Source organism: Aethalodelphis obliquidens, unplaced genomic scaffold (genome assembly GCF_003676395.1).
Source record: "Aethalodelphis obliquidens isolate GAN/ISIS:26980383/991018 unplaced genomic scaffold, ASM367639v1 scaffold12, whole genome shotgun sequence".
Classification (NCBI taxonomy): domain Eukaryota; kingdom Metazoa; phylum Chordata; class Mammalia; order Artiodactyla; family Delphinidae; genus Aethalodelphis; species Aethalodelphis obliquidens.
In genome coordinates, this window is record NW_020837956.1 from 9,309,073 (window position 1) to 9,326,894 (window position 17,822).

At 38.4% G+C, this 17,822-nt stretch overlaps 1 protein-coding gene across 12 annotated transcripts in view; it reads right to left on the minus strand.

The window, feature by feature from the left end:
• Positions 1 to 17,822, minus strand: part of MTA3 (metastasis associated 1 family member 3) — a 156,120-nt gene that overhangs the window by 47,155 nt on the left and 91,143 nt on the right. For all 12 annotated transcript variants that reach the window (XR_003434068.1, XR_003434067.1, XM_027113269.1 and 9 more), the window contains one exon: positions 3,803 to 3,991. Coding sequence is in view for 10 of the 12 variants with exons in the window: in XM_027113269.1 (XP_026969070.1) it covers positions 3,803 to 3,991 (189 nt within the window). In the remaining 2 variants the exon portion in view is untranslated. The remainder of the gene's footprint in view (positions 1 to 3,802; positions 3,992 to 17,822) is intronic.

Consider the following 17,822-nt stretch of genomic DNA (forward strand, 5'->3'; position numbering starts at 1 on the left):
AGCTAGAACCAATGCACCCCACTTGCCTGTACCCTTGCACCCACCTGCAGGTGAAGGTCTTTCCCCACTAAGACCAGTCTGTAATGTCTGCTCAGTCAAATGCACAGAAATTAACACGAGGTTATGAGAAACATGGAAAATTAAAGAAACATGACACCCGCAAAGGAACACAGTAATTTTCCAGGAACTGATCCCACAGAAATAGAGATCTAGGATTTCCCAGACAAAGAATTCAGAATAATTGTTTTAACAAAGTTGAGTGAGCTACAAGAAAATGCAGATAGAAAACTCAATGAAATTAGGAAAACAATATACAAACAAAACAAGAAGTTCAACAGAGAGAAATCATTTTAGAAAACCCAAACAAATTCTAGAGCTGAAGAATACAATGAATTAAATGAAAAATACAAGGCAGATCATCAACAACAGACTTGATCAAGCAGAAAAATCTGTGAACTCAAAGACAGGTCCTTAGACATTATCCAGTCAGAGGAGGAAAGGATAAACAAAGACTGAAAAGAGAGTGATTCCAATTGGCAGAAAAAGAAGATCACAGCAGAAATAAATGAAGTAGAAACAAGGAAAACAACAGAAAAGATCTATAGACTAAGAGCCGGTTTTTTGAAAAGATAAGCAAAATTGACAAACCACTGGCTATACTAAGAAAAAAGAGAGAAGACTGAAATAAATAAAATCAGAAGTGAAAGAAGAGACATCACAAACGATATCGCAGAAATATAAAAGGATCCTAAGAGACTGCTATGAACAATTACATGCCAACAAATTGGATAATCTAGAAAAAATGGATAAATTCCTAGAAATATATAACCTATCCAGACTGAATCATGAAGAAATAGAAACTGTGAACAGAAGACTGAATCAGTAATCAAAAACCTTCCAACAAAGAAAAGCCCAGGACAAGATGACTTCACCAAACATTTAAAGAAGAATTAATGACAATGCTTCTCCACATCCTCACCAACGTCTGTTATCTCTCATTTTTAAAAAAATAATAGCCATCCTAAGAGGTATGAGGCAATATCTCATGGTGGTTTTCCCTGATGATTAGTGATGTTGAACACCTTTCTTGTTTGTTTGTTTTGACCACACCACACAGCATACAGGACCTTAGTTCCCTGACCAGGGATCAAACCCACGCCCCCCGCAGTGGAAGCAAGGAGTCTTAACACTGGACCACCAGGGAAGTCCCTTGAACACCTTTTCATGTACCTGCTTTTCACCAATGAGGATGATGTTAGCTGTAGGCTTAGCAGAAATTAACACTGTAAATCAACTATATTTCAATAAAAATAAATAAATAAATAAACAAACAAAACAAAGCCTAAGGATCTCAAAAAACAAACAAACACCCAAAACTACACAAAACACAAACCCTCTCTGAAGCGTTAGCCTCCTGATGGTCTATCTAAGCTTTTTGACACTGGCGGCCAATACCAAGCTCCAAAATACAACAAACCTAATGTGGACTGGCTCATCAACAAGCATTCTAACCACCTTCAGAAAAACTTTATCACGCCACAGATTTACAAGAATTTTGTTAGATCATGAAGGTAACAAAAAACCATTTAACAGCATTATTGCTGTTATACTCGTTTTCACACCGTTATTTTACCTTCTATGAATGCCAGCCTCTATGTCCAAGTATATTGCACCAAGCTACTGTTCAGAGTTATTTCCTAGTCCTGTATTAAGTGCCCAGGAAGGCTGTCTAAAAGTTTCACAGCTCAGTGTATACCCGTCAATCTGCTGTTCTCTCCTGTTACCATCAGAGGTCCAGATGAAATGCCAGTTAACTCCGTGAAGACACTCCTGAGTTGACTGGCACAACTAACAGTTCCCTTCCCACCACTTCCATAATACTCATTCTTACTACTGACAGAAGTAATTACATTATATTTTATTTGAGGGCTTATCTTTCAATCTCTTGATCTTCACTATGAATCATTCCCTAAAGTAAGGACCACATTACATTTCTGATGCATGTCTAGTGCACACTTAAGGGCCTGGTATGTTGCAGGTGCTTAATAAACATTTGTTGAATTGAACTGAGTTCAGAATGATGATCAGGACATAAAATGAGCATGTCACACTCAGTGCAGGGAAAACTAGTTTCACTTTAGTACTTCTCATCTTCTACTCTTTTATCAGGCCTGCAGCCTTTGCTCTTTAGGGGGTTTTGTTTTTGCGGTTTCTATTTAGTGGTGTAGCTATATTATATTAGTAGCATTGCACTGCTGTGTTATTCTGACCACCTGAAGCTAAATGCCACCAATGCATTTTAAATTCCCAGCTGCACACCCTGTAAATTGAAACCATGACATATAACAATCTGGGTGTCAGTAAAGTTTTGCCAAAACAAATGCCAGTGACACTAATAACTTTAATGATCATGTTTAGGATTTAGTATATCAACTCATATAGATAAGTAAAATTGTCCTTCAGAAATAATTTTAAAAAGATGCAACAACATAAAAGGCAGGATCCTAGCTCACATTAAATACTTCATAGGCTATAATGAGTCTATTTTCATAATTTTTAAAAAAGAATGGCTGCTGGGACTTCCCTGGTGGTCCGGTGGTTAAGAATCGGCCTTGCAATGCAGGGGATGCTGGTTTGATCCCAGGTCGGGGAACTAAGATCCTGCATGCCATGGGACAACTAAGCCGTGTGCTCTAGAGCCCGCTTGCCACAACTAGAGAGCCCATGTGCCAGAACCACTGAGCCCGCATGCTCTAGAGCCCATGCGCTGCAACTACTAAGCCCGTGCGCCACCAGAGAGAAGCCTGTGCACCGCAACAGAGAGCCTGCGTGCCGCAACTAAGATCTCACATGCCTCAACTAAGATCCTATGCACCACAATTAAGACCTGAGGCAGCCAAATAAATAAATGAATGAATAAATAAATATTTTTGAAGAAAAAGAATGGCTGTTATAGAAAGCTATTTATGAACTTCTCAAAAAGAAATCTCCCCATTTCAAAGAGACTGTAAGGTTAATTAAAGACAGCAATTCCATAAATACAAAGACAAAGGAAGTACATAATAGTAGACAAGATTACCTAGTATTTAAAATGCAAGTAAGATCCTGCATATCATCAAGAAGAGTAAAGATCAAAAACCCATAAAGCAAATTCTTCTGCTCTGCTTGATACAGGTCGCTTCTATAATAGAGGTCTGTATCAAATTCCAGCTCAATGATTGGTAAGATAACTAGAAAAATACCGAAGTTCTAAAAGACAGCAACAAGCTTAAAAAGCAGAGATCAGGGGGCTTCCCTGGTGGCACAGTGGTTGAGAGTCCGCCTGCTGATGCAGGGGACGTGGGTTCGTGCCCCGGTCCGGGAAGATCCCACATGCCGCGAAGCGGCTGGGCCGGAGCCTGTGCTCCGCAACGGGAGACGCCACAACAGTGACAGGCCCGTGTACCGCAAAAAAAAAAAAAAAAAAAAAAAAAAAAGCAGAGATCAGAAATATTTAGTGCAAATGGTTAGAAAAGCTGTGCATATTTTTAACTTGGAACTCAGAGAGAGGTGAAGAGGATTAATTCATATTGCCAAGGTTTACAGCAAGAACTCAGGGCCTCCTGACCCTGGGTCTTACAATTACTGCTCAAGACAAATGTCAATTTCTCCCTCCACAACACTGGCCTGCATTCTACGTTGAGCAGATGAAAATTACTACGTCAGAGGCTTGCTAGATGAATAGTTTAAGATTTGCCAAATTTTTAAAACAGATAAAATATTCCCACCCCAACTTTTATTTAATTCACAATTTTCTACTTACAAAGTCTTGACGTATGTCGTTGAAGTCTTTGCCATATTTTTCCAGTGCCTCTTCAAATAAACTAGCTTCAGAGGCCGACCATTCTTCCATTTCATCTCTGCATAAAACAGGTCCCCCAAGTGGTACTAAGACACTAATTGCACTGCTCAAATCATAGCTGTGCCTATACAACGTATCCATAGCATGAAACTAAAAAAACAAAGAAAATGGAGAGAAAAGATCAGCCAGAAATGCAAACTTGCTAGATTATTTAAGAACAGAAATATTAAAATGCATGATGCACTTAATTAGCAACAATATACTTAGTATTTACTTTTTTAATAACACAAGAAAAAAAATTTAAACAATGGATTTATGCAGTTATTTAAAACACCACGTATTGCTTTTAAGAACATGTTGATTTGTACCTTTTAAGGTTTTTCTTTTTTTTTAGAAGATGTTGGGGGTAGGAGTTTATTAATTAATTAATTTATTTTTGCTGTGTTGGGTCTTCGTTTCTGTGCGAGGGCTTTCTCTAGTTGTAGCAAGTGGGGGCCACTCTTCATCGTGGTGCACGGGCCTCTCACTATCACGGCCTCTCTTGTCGCGGAGCACAGGCTCCAGACGCGCAGGCTCAGTAGTTGTGGTTCACGGGCCTAGTTGCTCCGCGGCATGTGGGATCCTCCCAGACCAGGACTCGAACCCGTGTCCCCTGCATTAGCAGGCAGATTCTCAACCACTGTGCCACCAGGGAAGCCCTGTATTTTTTTTTAAATGCATTTGTTTGTTACAGCAACCTAACTATGAAGATCTAGGACCTCCAGGAATTAAAATGCGAACCCAGAAAGTTCCATCATCCTTTTGGTTAAAAGTGCCAGAGTCACTTCAGCTATTGTATAAGGTTGGCACAGCCTTCCTTGACAAGGGAAAAATATGTAGACAGAGGATGTATCAGAGTGAGAAAAAATATTCTCAGGTTGGAGCAAGAGAATGATATACTAAGAACAAGAGAAAAAACAATGAAACTGAGAATGATGAAGACAAAATTACACATCCATGTTAAACAAAACAAAACAAACAAAATTATATATCCATGTAAAAACAGTAACTTGGTTGAAACTCTGTAAGACCAAGAATAGATGACCAGGCTTGCTTGGAACAGCTACCTGGGCCAGTGTGGATTTCATATATATTTCAAGGGTGAGTGATTTGAAAGGAGGAAAGATAGATTAGAATAATATAAGTGGCTTTTTTCAGAAGTACCTTGGGTCTAGCTTATTTTAAAAAGATCTATTCATAATATGCATGCGTATTTGTATGTGTAGCAGGAAAACTGATGAACAGGACAGTCAGTTGTGTCTGGATAAGCATATAGGTGTGGTACAGATTTGGTTGGTGATCAAATCCTTGCCAAGTGAGAACTAGTTCTGTTCAAACTTTCTAACATGTGAAAGCCAAGTTTTACACCTTTTACACAAAGTGTCTTCTGATAATTATTAAAAATTTCATAAATGAGGATAGAGTCACATCTATGTTTCTTAAAAATTTAGCTTATAAATGATCCCAAAATATCTGGTAGGGGACAGTGGACAGTTCCCCACTGGTACAAAAGCATAAAATAAGCTCCAATATCAACTAACATCTATTAAAGAGAAAAAAATTATTACCTAAAATACACATTAAAAGTATGTATTTATACTGTGATACATAAAGATGCTGAATATGAATTTGACAGAGCTAAAGGCAGAATTTAGGACATGATTAGGAACAGTAACTAACTGCTTTAACAAGGGCTGACATCTCCCCTAAAATAAATCGGATTCCATAAAACAAAAGCAAGTAAGGATTTCATTATCAATTTCCTAGTTATAATCACAGCTAAGACCATACTGACCATGTGCGGTCTTTTGCTATATGTGTCACAGTCATGGAATAATAACTTCAACTTTCAAGTGAATTTCTTCTCACCCTTCTGCAGCAGGGGTTACAAAAATGTTAGAATTGATCTTGATTCTTCCTTTATGCTCTGCAAACTTCAGAATCAACTAAATTCCACGTCGGTAGCTAACCTCTCACTTGACAGATTCAGCAGTTTTAACTGTATGTTACAGTTATACACTCTTAACACCATCCCTGAAACTAAAAAACTATTGTTTCTAGATAACTGATCTATAAAAATGAACAGATCAACAGCATTGAGGGGTCCCTTCAAATAATAATATATTTCCATAAACAACTATTTTTAAAACTCCTAAATTTACACTGGATAACTAAAAAAACAAAATCAATAATTATACAAATTAACTGCTGCTGAGATTCCTCAGGAGATACAAGTAATTTTTATATTGAACAGGTGCTCTGAAACCAAAAGTCACAGAATTAAATGAGCTTTTCTCAGCTGTTATTATACCAACCACTCAAAGCGTGAATGGATTTTCAGTCTTTTGTTCATGGTAGATGAATGCAAATGCCTTCCTTATAGGCACTTTTTAAAATGACGATGGGCTGTTATCTAATAAGGCTTTGGTACTTATTATCTAATAAGTACCAAAGTAATATCCTAGCCTCTATAAGTGACTGTAATCAAAATCCCAAGTGATCAGGTTGTTTTTAAAGGTTCTGTTCTTTACAGAGTGTGTTTGTGTTACTGAACACTGAAGTAAGCATTTGCTTTTGAAAACTAGCTCCTGCATTGTGTCACAGATCAAATGGAAAGAGTGAGTCGGACTAAGGCTGACCACAGCTATGAAACCTCCATAGCCCTCACATTTAGACCGCAGCCCAGGGGAGAGTGCAGTAATGATCAGTATGTGTAGAAAATAAACATCCCATGAGACACAGGTACTGTGGAATGCCTAAGGAATAATCCTGTTAAAAATCAATGGCCAGGTTTACAAAGGAAACCAGAGGATCACATTATTTGCTAGCAGTCCATATTAAATCTGTCTTTCTGACATACATAGAAGCTTCTTCTGAACGAACTTTTGTACAGTCTAATCCAACCACAAAAAGCTAATAAGTAAAACACAAAATATAGTTTCTAAAACAAAAGAGACAACATCCAGTGAAGACTCACAGAAATAAGCTAAGAAAAGACGTAGGAGTTTGACAATGTAACCAACAACTTACAGTTTATCAGTTAAGATAAAAACTCAAAGAGCTAGACATATAAGAGAACATACTGGCTGATTCCATTTTTATGAATTTTGAGAAAAATAACACTTAATTTACGATGAGAGAAGTCAGAATAATGATTACCTCAGAAGAGGGGATCATTGACTGGGAAGAAGCATGAGGGAACCCTGTTCGTCATCTACATCTGGGTGGTGGTTATATGGATGCAGACATATGTAAAAATTTATAAGCTGTGCACCTAAGTGTACTTAATACACTTTATTATATGTATACCTCAATTTAAAATAAGATAAAGAACTTGAAACTGAAAATCCTCCCTCCAGATAAATACTTTGCAAAGATATCATCTTTTCAATAGAGATATAGATACACATAAATCCATTCAAATCTAAATTTTGAAAATCATAAGAACTCAGCACAAGCTGTTCTCTCTGCCAAATAGTGGTGAAGGTGTTGTCACATTTCATCTCATTCAAAACAGATGGAGATGACAAACAGAAGTATTTTAGGAGAAAGAGTGACAATGAAATCTTGGCAGTGGAATTCTTATCTTTTGTTCATTAAGCAGAATCACACTTTGGTAAACTGGACTATTGTTTGGCAAAAATTCACTCTCTCTCCTGGACCTCCAAGGGAGCATATTCTTCCACTCTGCTGAGGCTGGGCCTGGCCATGTGACTTGTGTGGCCAACTGGCTCTTAAGATGTGTGACATAACAGAGTCTTGACATGAGCCTGTGCATTTGGACTTGTGTTACTGACTTTTGTCAACAGAGGATGAGAGATACATGCACCAGATGTGGACCTAACCTGCAGCTTCTCACCCGAATCAGCACAGTACAGTTCAGCAGAATCCTGTACAGGGGTGCATGAGAATCTGTACAGGGGTGCATGAGAAATTAATGTTTGTTGTTTATAAGCCAATGAAATTCTGGGCATTGTAATAGATACTGCATTTTTCCTTTTGAGAATTAAGAGCTTATTCACCCAATGCTTAGAAGTGCTGTGAGCAAACAGCCTACAGCGCTGCTCCTCTTTGGAATGATCTCAAATTAAGAAAGGTTCATCACCCAAGGTCATGCCCTCTTCCTGGGGCAGCCAGCATCCAATGATGCAGGAGTGTAAAGGGTGAGGCTTTCATTCACACTGTATCAGAGCCTACCTTCTCCCTCTGTTCAATCCTGCCTCCTTCCCTTCTCTTCCACAGGTGTTGATCCCAAGAGTACTCCCTAATAAACTTCCAGCATGCAAATCTCATCTCAGAATGTGTTTCCCAGGAACCCAATCTGTAACATGTGACATTATTTTTGGCAATGGCTAACTGATACCCATATATATTCAATACTATTGATTTGCTCAGTTAAGAGTTTTACAAAAATTTTACATGTATAACTCCAGCACAAATTATAGCATTCAGACCATCAAATCTATTTTAAAATTAATGAGCATATGGTTTTTTTCCAAGTAGAAATAGAAACTCTCATGAGTAAATCTCAAACCACGATCAAGGCAAAAATTTTTATATATGAGAAGTATGCCATCCAGTCAATTTTTGCTTCAATGCACAGTACTCAAAGCAAAATCCCTCACTCATAATCAGATTTGTTGACTTGGTTGTCATTCACTAAAATCAATCTATAAGACACCCAAGAGCTATGTTCTTATGTGTACTCATACCTTTTGATTATTATCACGAGAAAGCTCCAGGGGCAGCAGGCCATAGTAGCCCCATGGCCCTAATGTCACTTCCAAACCTACCCCGAGCATAACTGTGGGTTCTTCCCCCCCAGCTCTGATTCCGGACACAAACCAGGCAAATATGAAATACAGCTATGTGGAGACACTGGAGAACAAGCAATGCAGGCAAGAAGGAGAGGCTAAGATAGTTCAGGAAGAGGAAGTAATGAGAGATGAGCTTCCACACTGACCCGAGCTTTAACTCTGAGGTATTTTCTAAACTGCTACAAGAGAGAACAGACCAAACAGAAAGTTAGCTGTGACTAGGCTGAGGTGAAAGTGGGCAAGACCTAGGGAGCACAGTCCTCAGGAGGATTATATTCCAGGCCCTAAAGGAAATCACGATATGTTAAAATAATTGGTATCATACATGCTCTCTGATCACAACCCCCAAAGCAATTAAGATAGATTTATTTATTTAGACAGAACCACATTTCCTTGGAAATTAACTCTCAATCAAATGCAAAATTATAAAGTAAATTAGGAAATACTTAGAACCAAGTGATAAAGAAAATACTACATATAAAAATATGAGATACAGAGGGACATTTATAATCTTACTTACTAATAACAGAAAAGTAGATAAATGAAATTAATGGGCTAAAAATTGGTCTTGTAAAGCTGGTATAGTTAATATCAGGGTAAAGCCAAAGAAAAGTAGAAGGAAGAAAATAATAAAGAGCAAAAATAAACAGAAAACAGACATACAATAAAGAAGATCAACTAAACTAAAATTTCACTCTTTTAGACAGTGAAAGAGAAATTTCTGGCAAAACTATCAAGGAAAAAAATGGGAAATGACACATAAACAATAACAGGAATAAAAAGTTATTTATAACTACAGGCATCAAAAAATTTCCTAATTAAGAAATACTATCGGGGAATTCCCTGGTGGTCCAGTGGTCAGGACTCTGCGCTTTCACTGCTGGAGCCCAGGTTCAATCCCTGGTCAGGGAACTAAGATCCCACAAGCTGCACCATGTGGCCAAAAAAAAAAAAACACCTATGAAAAATTGGAAAACCTAAGGAAAAATGGAAAATCTCCTGATGTAACTGACCAAAAGGGACTTTAATAGAATAAAAACTTACTCTAATTATTAATCAAATTATAACCACAACCCAAACGGAGGGACATGGTACAAAATAAATGGCCTGTGCTCTTCAAAATGCCACAAAAGAGAGAAAGAATGGTCACAAAAGAGAGAAAGAATGAAGAACCGTTCAGGATTGAAGGAAATTAAAGAGATATGACAAGTAAATGCAGTAAGTGATTCTCAAGTAGATCCTGGATGAGAAAAAAGAATTTTTTTCTCTTATTCTAAAGGATGTTACTGAGACAACTACGAATCTGACTAAAGCCAGATTTATAGTACTATAAATTGTTAGTGATATTAAATCGTTATAGTACTATTGTTATAGTACTATAACAATGTTCATTTCCTGAATCTGCAAATTGTATTGTGGTTCAGTGAGAAAATATCCTTGTTCTTTTAGGAAATACCTCCTCAAATAATACTTGGCAATAAAGGGACATCCATTCTGTAACTTACTCTCAAACTGTTCAGAAATAATAATAATATGTATACAGAGAAAGAATGATAAAGGAAACGTGGTAGATGTAAACATTTGGGGAATCTGGGTGAAGGGAATACAGGAAGTCTTAGTACTATTTTTGTATTATCTCAAAATACAAAAATAACAAGTTTTAAGAAATTATAACAATAAGGCTTCATTAACTCACACTTGTAAAATCCAAATCTCTTCACCCTAGACAAAGAAGTTAAAACAATTTTCATTGTATTTCTCCATAGTTCAATTCTATGGTGACTTTCTAATGTTTCTTATATTAGTTGTCAAATGCATGGGAGAAAAGTAAAGTAAAAGGCAACATACACCCAAAACAAAAAATAAAACAAAAACAAATTTAAGCTTAAATTTAAAAGAAAGAGATGGATAAAAAGACCTTAACACAAGCAAACAATTCCCCCTAAGACAGTCTGCAGTGTCTCTAAGCCCATTTAATATCATTTTAAAATTCTTATCTGCAATACATCATCAGACAAAAAGGAAATGTGCCTAATGTAGAATATTATTGCCTTAATGATGTATTTAGAAGGAAGGAAAATTTCACGCTTCATATTTTTTACTGCAGTGGTAGTCCATTAGTTCAAATTCTAATTTTACAGTCTTGGAAACATGGATAGTACTCATAAGTTTTAGCAAACTGTGGTTTTTGTTTGTTTGTTTGTTTGCTTTGCGGTACGCGGGTCTCTCACTGCTGTGGCCTCTCCTGTTGCGGAGCACAGGCTCCGAATGTGCAGGCTCAGCGGCCATGGCTCACAGGCCCAGCTGCTCTGCGGCATGTGGGATCTTCCCGGATCGGGGCACAAACCCATGCTCCCTGCATCGGCAGGCGGACTCTCAACCACTGCGCCACCAGGGAAGCCCAGCAAACTGAGTTTTAAAAATTATGTGAATTCTCATTTAATCAATTTTACATTCATTTTGAAGACTAGATTTTTTTATGTAAGTTGATGCCTAAAATGTTAATCAAAAGATTCATATATTCTGCTGAGTACAATTTATATAAACGATGTAACGACTATGATTTCCAAACTGTTCTAAATTCCTCAAAGCCCTAAATGAAGTGTGTGATTTGAATAGGAATCACAAAGAGATTGTGAAGTGCATGGTCAACAGCTGGCATTTTTACAAAGAGTATCTGAAGAATAAAACTATTGTTGGTTAAATCAACTTTCTCTTATCAGAAAAATAAGTTAATTATCTTTTCTAAGGTCTTCTTGATGGGAAAATTTTTATTGTAAAAAGTATAGCTTGTTTTAAGCAGAAGATTTTAAATTGTATAGTGATTTCCTTGTAACAATTATATTAATATGTATGGTTAATTATAGCCTAATGACCATATTCAAACTTGATAACCTACTACAATGATAATAAATATGGCATGAAAAAACCACTTTCAGACAATCGATAATGCTATAAAATCAGAAGAAAGTAAATGAGACTCAACAAAGACGGGGGAGAGGGGAATGCATCATTGTCATCAGCTCAACAATAACAACTAATATTTACTGAGCTCTTACATTGTGCCAGATACCGTTCCAAATGATCTACAAGTATTATCTTGTTTAATCCTCAAGTTGATATCAAAAGGTAAGTCAGAGACAGACTTTTCCAGAGGCTGGAGGAGGACACTGAGGCACCACCTACTTTCTCTCCTAGTGAGGACAGGGCATCAAGAGCCAGAAGAGCCCAGTGTTTGTAAACATTGCCTTCAATGAAGGTGCATAAACTGCTGAACGTAATTTCTTCTAGAATATTGATGGAAGCTCAAAAAGACTTGTGACGTAGCAATAAATCAGTTGTCTGCCACCCAACCTGGACAGCCAATGGCACAGGGAGCTCTACGCTGCTCCAGAGAACGCAGGGGCCCAGGCCCAAGGCATGCTCTGGGGAGCCAATGCAGTCCCACCAAGTTCTATATGCTTGGATACATGTATCAGCAACTTACAGGGGTATGTCTGCATACCCTCTTCTTGTCAGTCCATAACCTCAGGGCAAATAGATTTTATTTCCACTGCAGATGAGGAAGCTCAGACACAGGGAGGTTAAGTAACTTGCATAAGGCTATATGGATCAAAAGCTATAGCTCTAAGGGGAAAAACAGAATCATAAAAGTAAATCCATTGGTACACCAAGGTCCATAGCAGCATTATTCACAATAGCCAAAAGGTAGAAGCAACCCAAGTTTCTACTGACAGACGAATGGATAAACAAAATGTAATATACACATACAAGGGATTATTACTCAGCCTTAAAAAGAAAGGAAATGCCGACATACGCTACAACATGGACGGCCTTTGAAGATGTTGTGCTGAGTGAAATAAGCAAGCCACAAAGGGGCAAATATTTTATGGTTCCACTTCTATGGGTACCTAGAGTAGCCAAATTCAGAGAGATGTGAAGTAGAATGGTGACTGCCAAGGCCTGGGGACTGTTTTAAGGATCTGGTTTTTTAAGGATCTTAGGTTTTTGCCCTAAGTGCAACTGAAAGCCACTAAGAGGATATAAGATAGGGGACAGCAAAATCAGAATTGCATTTTTAAAAGACCAGATATAATATAGAATTAGAGATGTTCCAGCATGCAATTTCCTCCCTACTAAATCAACATAGCCTGACCTTTCTTAGAACCAGAATTTAGCATGAGGAAACCTAAGTTTCTAGTCTTATATAAGTTACTTAATCATTATCTCTAATATAGTCTATCCCAGAAGATTTCTAAGGCCCCCAAAACTCAGAAAGCTTTTATCTAGAATCGTACCCTCAGAGTCCTTTAGTCCTCAGAGTCCAGACAAAAGAGAAATCCAGTATCTCTGCAATTACCTATTCTCTGAGAGAGAGGCTTTGTTCCAGTAATAGCTCCCTAACAGTGCACATGGCACTTGGCCATTCCAGCCATGAACAGGAAGTAACAGGCTAGAAAGTCCAAGAACTACTACTTAAGTAACTACTTCAGGGTTTACTCTGTTCTAAGTAATTTTGTATCCATAATGCAGGGGGACAGGGGAGTGAATGTAAGGATTACTGAACACTAATTTCTTTTTCTTTGCAAATTGCACTAAGTATACTTCCCATTTTACTGAAACAAAGGTGAAATCTATGAAGCCTCTGTGGCTTTAATGTTTTAACAATTATAAATCTCATTATATGTCTTAGACTAGCCGTGTTTGAAATTCACAGCCTAGCTACCTGAAAATGAGGAAGTTATATCCAACAATCCTGCAAGCAGCTTAATTACCTGCTCCCAAAATATTACTGGTGATTTGATAAGTAGCATATATTGTCTTGGATAAACAGATATGTCAGATAGGAATGCTGAAAGCCGACTGCAGTCCTCACAGGACAAGACACAGGGAAAATCACCTGTACAAGCTACCCAGGACCCAGCAGTTCCACAGCCCTGCCCTCTCCATGGTCTCCAGATCCATGGTCTGGTCACCTGATAGAGAAAGGTACTAACCTGACCTGTGCAGGCATGTGAACACTGAGAGAAAAATAAGACCCCAATTCTTCAAATTCAACTAAACAATGAATCCATTTTCATTTAATGGCACAAAACAACTTAGCAGCCTTTCATATGTTCTTCTTGGAAAACAATCTGCAAAACTCATCAACATATTACTAATTTTTAACCACTCCCATTCATTTTTACAGAAATGCCTCAATATCTTATATTTTAACATCAAAGTAGAAGGCATGATATCACCAGGCAAACAGGATTGAAGGTGTAGGTCATGGCATCTGAAATAACAAGAGACAATGACTTCTTCCTGCTTTTGACTTCTAAAAGATGTCAATTTTATGCAACTGAAAATAATATAATTTCAACACAATAACATACAGAAAGAGTCCAAGTGAAGTTGAACCTAGAATAGTTAGAGCAGGAAACCAAGACCCATAAATGGTGACTCCCCTGGTGGCACAGTGGATAAGATTCCACACTCCCAATGCAGGGGGCCTGGATTCAATCCCTGGTAAGGGAACTAGATCCCACATGCATGCTGCAACTAAGAGTTCACATACCACAACTGAGGAGCCCATCTGCCACAACTAAGAGCTGGTGCAAACAAATAAATAATATTTTTAAAAAGACACATAAATTTTGCAGACAAAAGAAGAAATCTTGTGGACTTCCCCGGCAGGCCAGTGGTTAAAAATCCACACTTCCACTGCAGGGGGTGTGGGTTCAATCCCTCGTCAGGAAACTAAGATCCTGCATGCCGTGCGGCGTGGCCAAAATAAAATAAAATAAAATGAACTTTTAAAAAAGAATAACGGGATTAGGAACCAAGACAGCAGAGTAGAAGGACGAGCTCTCACTCCCTCTTGCGAGAACACCAGAATCACAACTAGTTGCTGGATAATCATGGACAGGAAGACACTGGAACTCACCAAAAAAGATACCCCACATCCAAAGACAAAGGAGAAGCCACAGTGAGATGGTAGGAAGGGCGCAACACAGTAAAATCAAATCCCATAACCACTGGGTGGGTGACTCACAGACTGGAGAACACTTATACCACAGAAGTCCACCCACTGGAGTGAAGGTTCTGAGCCCCACGTCAGGCTTTCCAACCTGGGGATCTGGCAACAGGAAGAGGAATTCCTAGAGAATCAGACTTCGAAGGCTAGTGGGATTTGATTGCAGGACATCAACAGGACTGGGGGAAACAGAGACTCCACTCTTGGAGGGCACACACAAAGTAGTTTGTGCATCGAGACCCAGTGGAAGGAGCAGTGACCCCAGGGGAGACTGAACCAGACCTACCTGCTAGTGGGTCTCCTGCAGAGGCGGGGGTGGCTGTGGCTCACTGTGGGGACAAGGACACTGGCAGCAGAAGTTCTGGGAAGTACTCCTTAGTGTGAGCCCTCCCAGAGTCCACCATTAGCCCCATAAAAGAGCCCAGGTAGGCTCCAGTGTTGGGTCGCCTCAGGCCAAACAAGCAACAGGGAGGGAACGCAGTCCCACCCATCAGCAGACAAGTGGATTAAAGTATTACTGAGCTCTGCCCACCAGAGCAACAGTCAGCTCTACCCACCACCAGTCCCTCCCATCAGGAAACTTGCACAAGCCTCTTAGATAGCCTCAACCACCAGAGGACAGACAGCAGAAGCAAGAACTACAATCCTGCAGCCTTTGGAACAAAAACCACATTCACAGAAAGATATAGACAAGATGAAAAGGCAGAGGGCTATGTACCAGATGAAGGAACAAGATAAAACCTCAGGAGAACAACTAAATGAAGTAGAGATACGCAACCTTCCAGAAAAAGAATTCAGAATAATGATAGTCAAGATGATCCAGGACCTCGGAAAAAGAATGGAGGCAAAGATCGAGGAGATGCAAGAAATGTTTAACAAAGACCTAGAAGAATTAAAGAACAAACAAACAGAGATGAATACAATAACTGAAATGAAAACTACACTAGAAAGAATCAATAGCAGAATAACTGAGGCAGAACACGGGTAAGTGATCTGGAAGTCAGAACGGTGGAATTCATTGCTGTGGAACGGGTTAAAGAAAAAAGAATGAAAAGAAATGAAGACAGCCTAAGAGACCTCTGGGACAACATTAAACGCAACAACATTCGCATTATAGGGGTCCCAGAAGGAGAAGAGAGAGAGAGGACCAGAGAAAATATTTAAAGAGATTATAGTTGAAAACTTCCTAACATGGGAAAGGAAATAGCCACCCAAGTCCAGGAAGTGCAGAGAGTCCCATACAGGATAAACCCAAGGAGAAACACGCCGAGACACATAGTAATCAAACTTGCAAAAATTAAAGACAAAGAAAAATTATTGAAAGCAGCAAGAGAAAAACGACAAAGAACATACAAGGGAACTCCCATAAGGTTAACAGCTGATTTCTCAGCAGAAACTCTACAAGCCAGAAGGGAGTGGCATGATATACTTAAAGTGATAAAAGGGAAGAACCTACAACCAGGATTACTCTACCCGGCAAGGATCTCATTCAGATTCGATGGAGAAATCAAAAGCTTTACAGACAAGCAAAAGCTAAGAGAATTCAGCACCACCAAACCAGCTCTACAACAAATGCAAAAGGAAATTCTCTAAGTGGGAAACACAGAGAAGAAAAGGACCTACAAAAACAAGCCCAAAACAATTAAGAATATGGTCATAGGAACATACATATCAAGAATTACCTTAAACATAAATGGATTAAACGCTCCGACCAAAAGACACAGGCTTGCTAAATGGATACAAAAACAAGACCCATCTATATGCTGCCTACAAGAGACCCACTTCAGACCTAGGGACACATACAGACTGAAAGTGAGGGCATGGAAAAAGATATTCCATGCAAATGGAAATCAAAAGAAAGCGGAGTAGCAATACTCATATCAGATAAAATAGACTTTAAAATAAAGAATGTTACAAGAGACAAGGAAGGACACTACATAATGATCAATGGATCAATACAAGAAGAAGATATAACATTTATAACTATACATGCACCCAACATAGGAGCACCTCAATACATAAGGCAACTGCTAACAGCTATAAAAGAGGAAATTGACAGTAACACAATAATAGTTGGGGACTTTAACACCTCACTCACACCAATGGACAGATCATCCAAAATAAAAATAAGTAAGGACACAGAAGCTTTAAATGACACAATAGACCAGATAGATTTAATTGATATTTATAGGACATTCCACCCAAAAACAGCAGATTACACTTTCTTCTCAAGTGCACACGGAACATCCTCCAGGATAGATCACATCTTGGGTCACAAATCAAGTCACAGTAAATTTACGAAAGCTGAAATCATATCAAGCATCTTTTCTGACCACAACCCTATGAGATTAGAAATCAATTACAGGGAAAAAAACGTAAAAAACACAAACATGTGAGGGCTAAACAATACGTTACTAAATAACCAAGAGATCACTAAGGAAATCAAGAACTACCTGGAGACAAATGACAATGAAAACATGATGATCCAAAACCTATGGGATGCAGCCAAAGCAGTTCTAAGAGGGAAGTTTATAGCTATACAAGCCTACCTCAAGAAACAAGAAAAATCTCAAATAAACAATCTAACCTTACACCTAAAGGAACTAGAGAAAGAAGAACAAACAAAACCCAAAGTTAGTAGAAGGAAAGAAATAATAAAGATCAGAGCAGAAATAAATGAAATAGAAACAAAGAAAACAATAGCAAAGATCAATAAAACTAAAAGCTGGTTCTTTGAGAAGATAAACAAAATTGATAAACCATTAGCCAGACTCATCAAGAAAAAGAGGGAGAGGACTCAAATCAATAAAATTAGGAATGAAAAAGGAGAAGTTACAACAGACACCACAGAAATACAAAGCATCCTAAGAGACTACTACAAGCAACTCTATGCCAATAAAATGAACAACCTGGAAGAAATGGACAAATTCCTAGAAACGTATAACCTTCCAAGACTTAACCAGGAAGAAATACAAAATAAGATCAGACCAATCACAAGTAATGAAATTGGAACTGTGATTAAAAATCTTCCAACAGGGCTTCCCTGGTGGCGCAGTGGTTGAGAGTCTGCCTGCCGATGCAGGGGACACGGGTTCGGGCCCTAGTC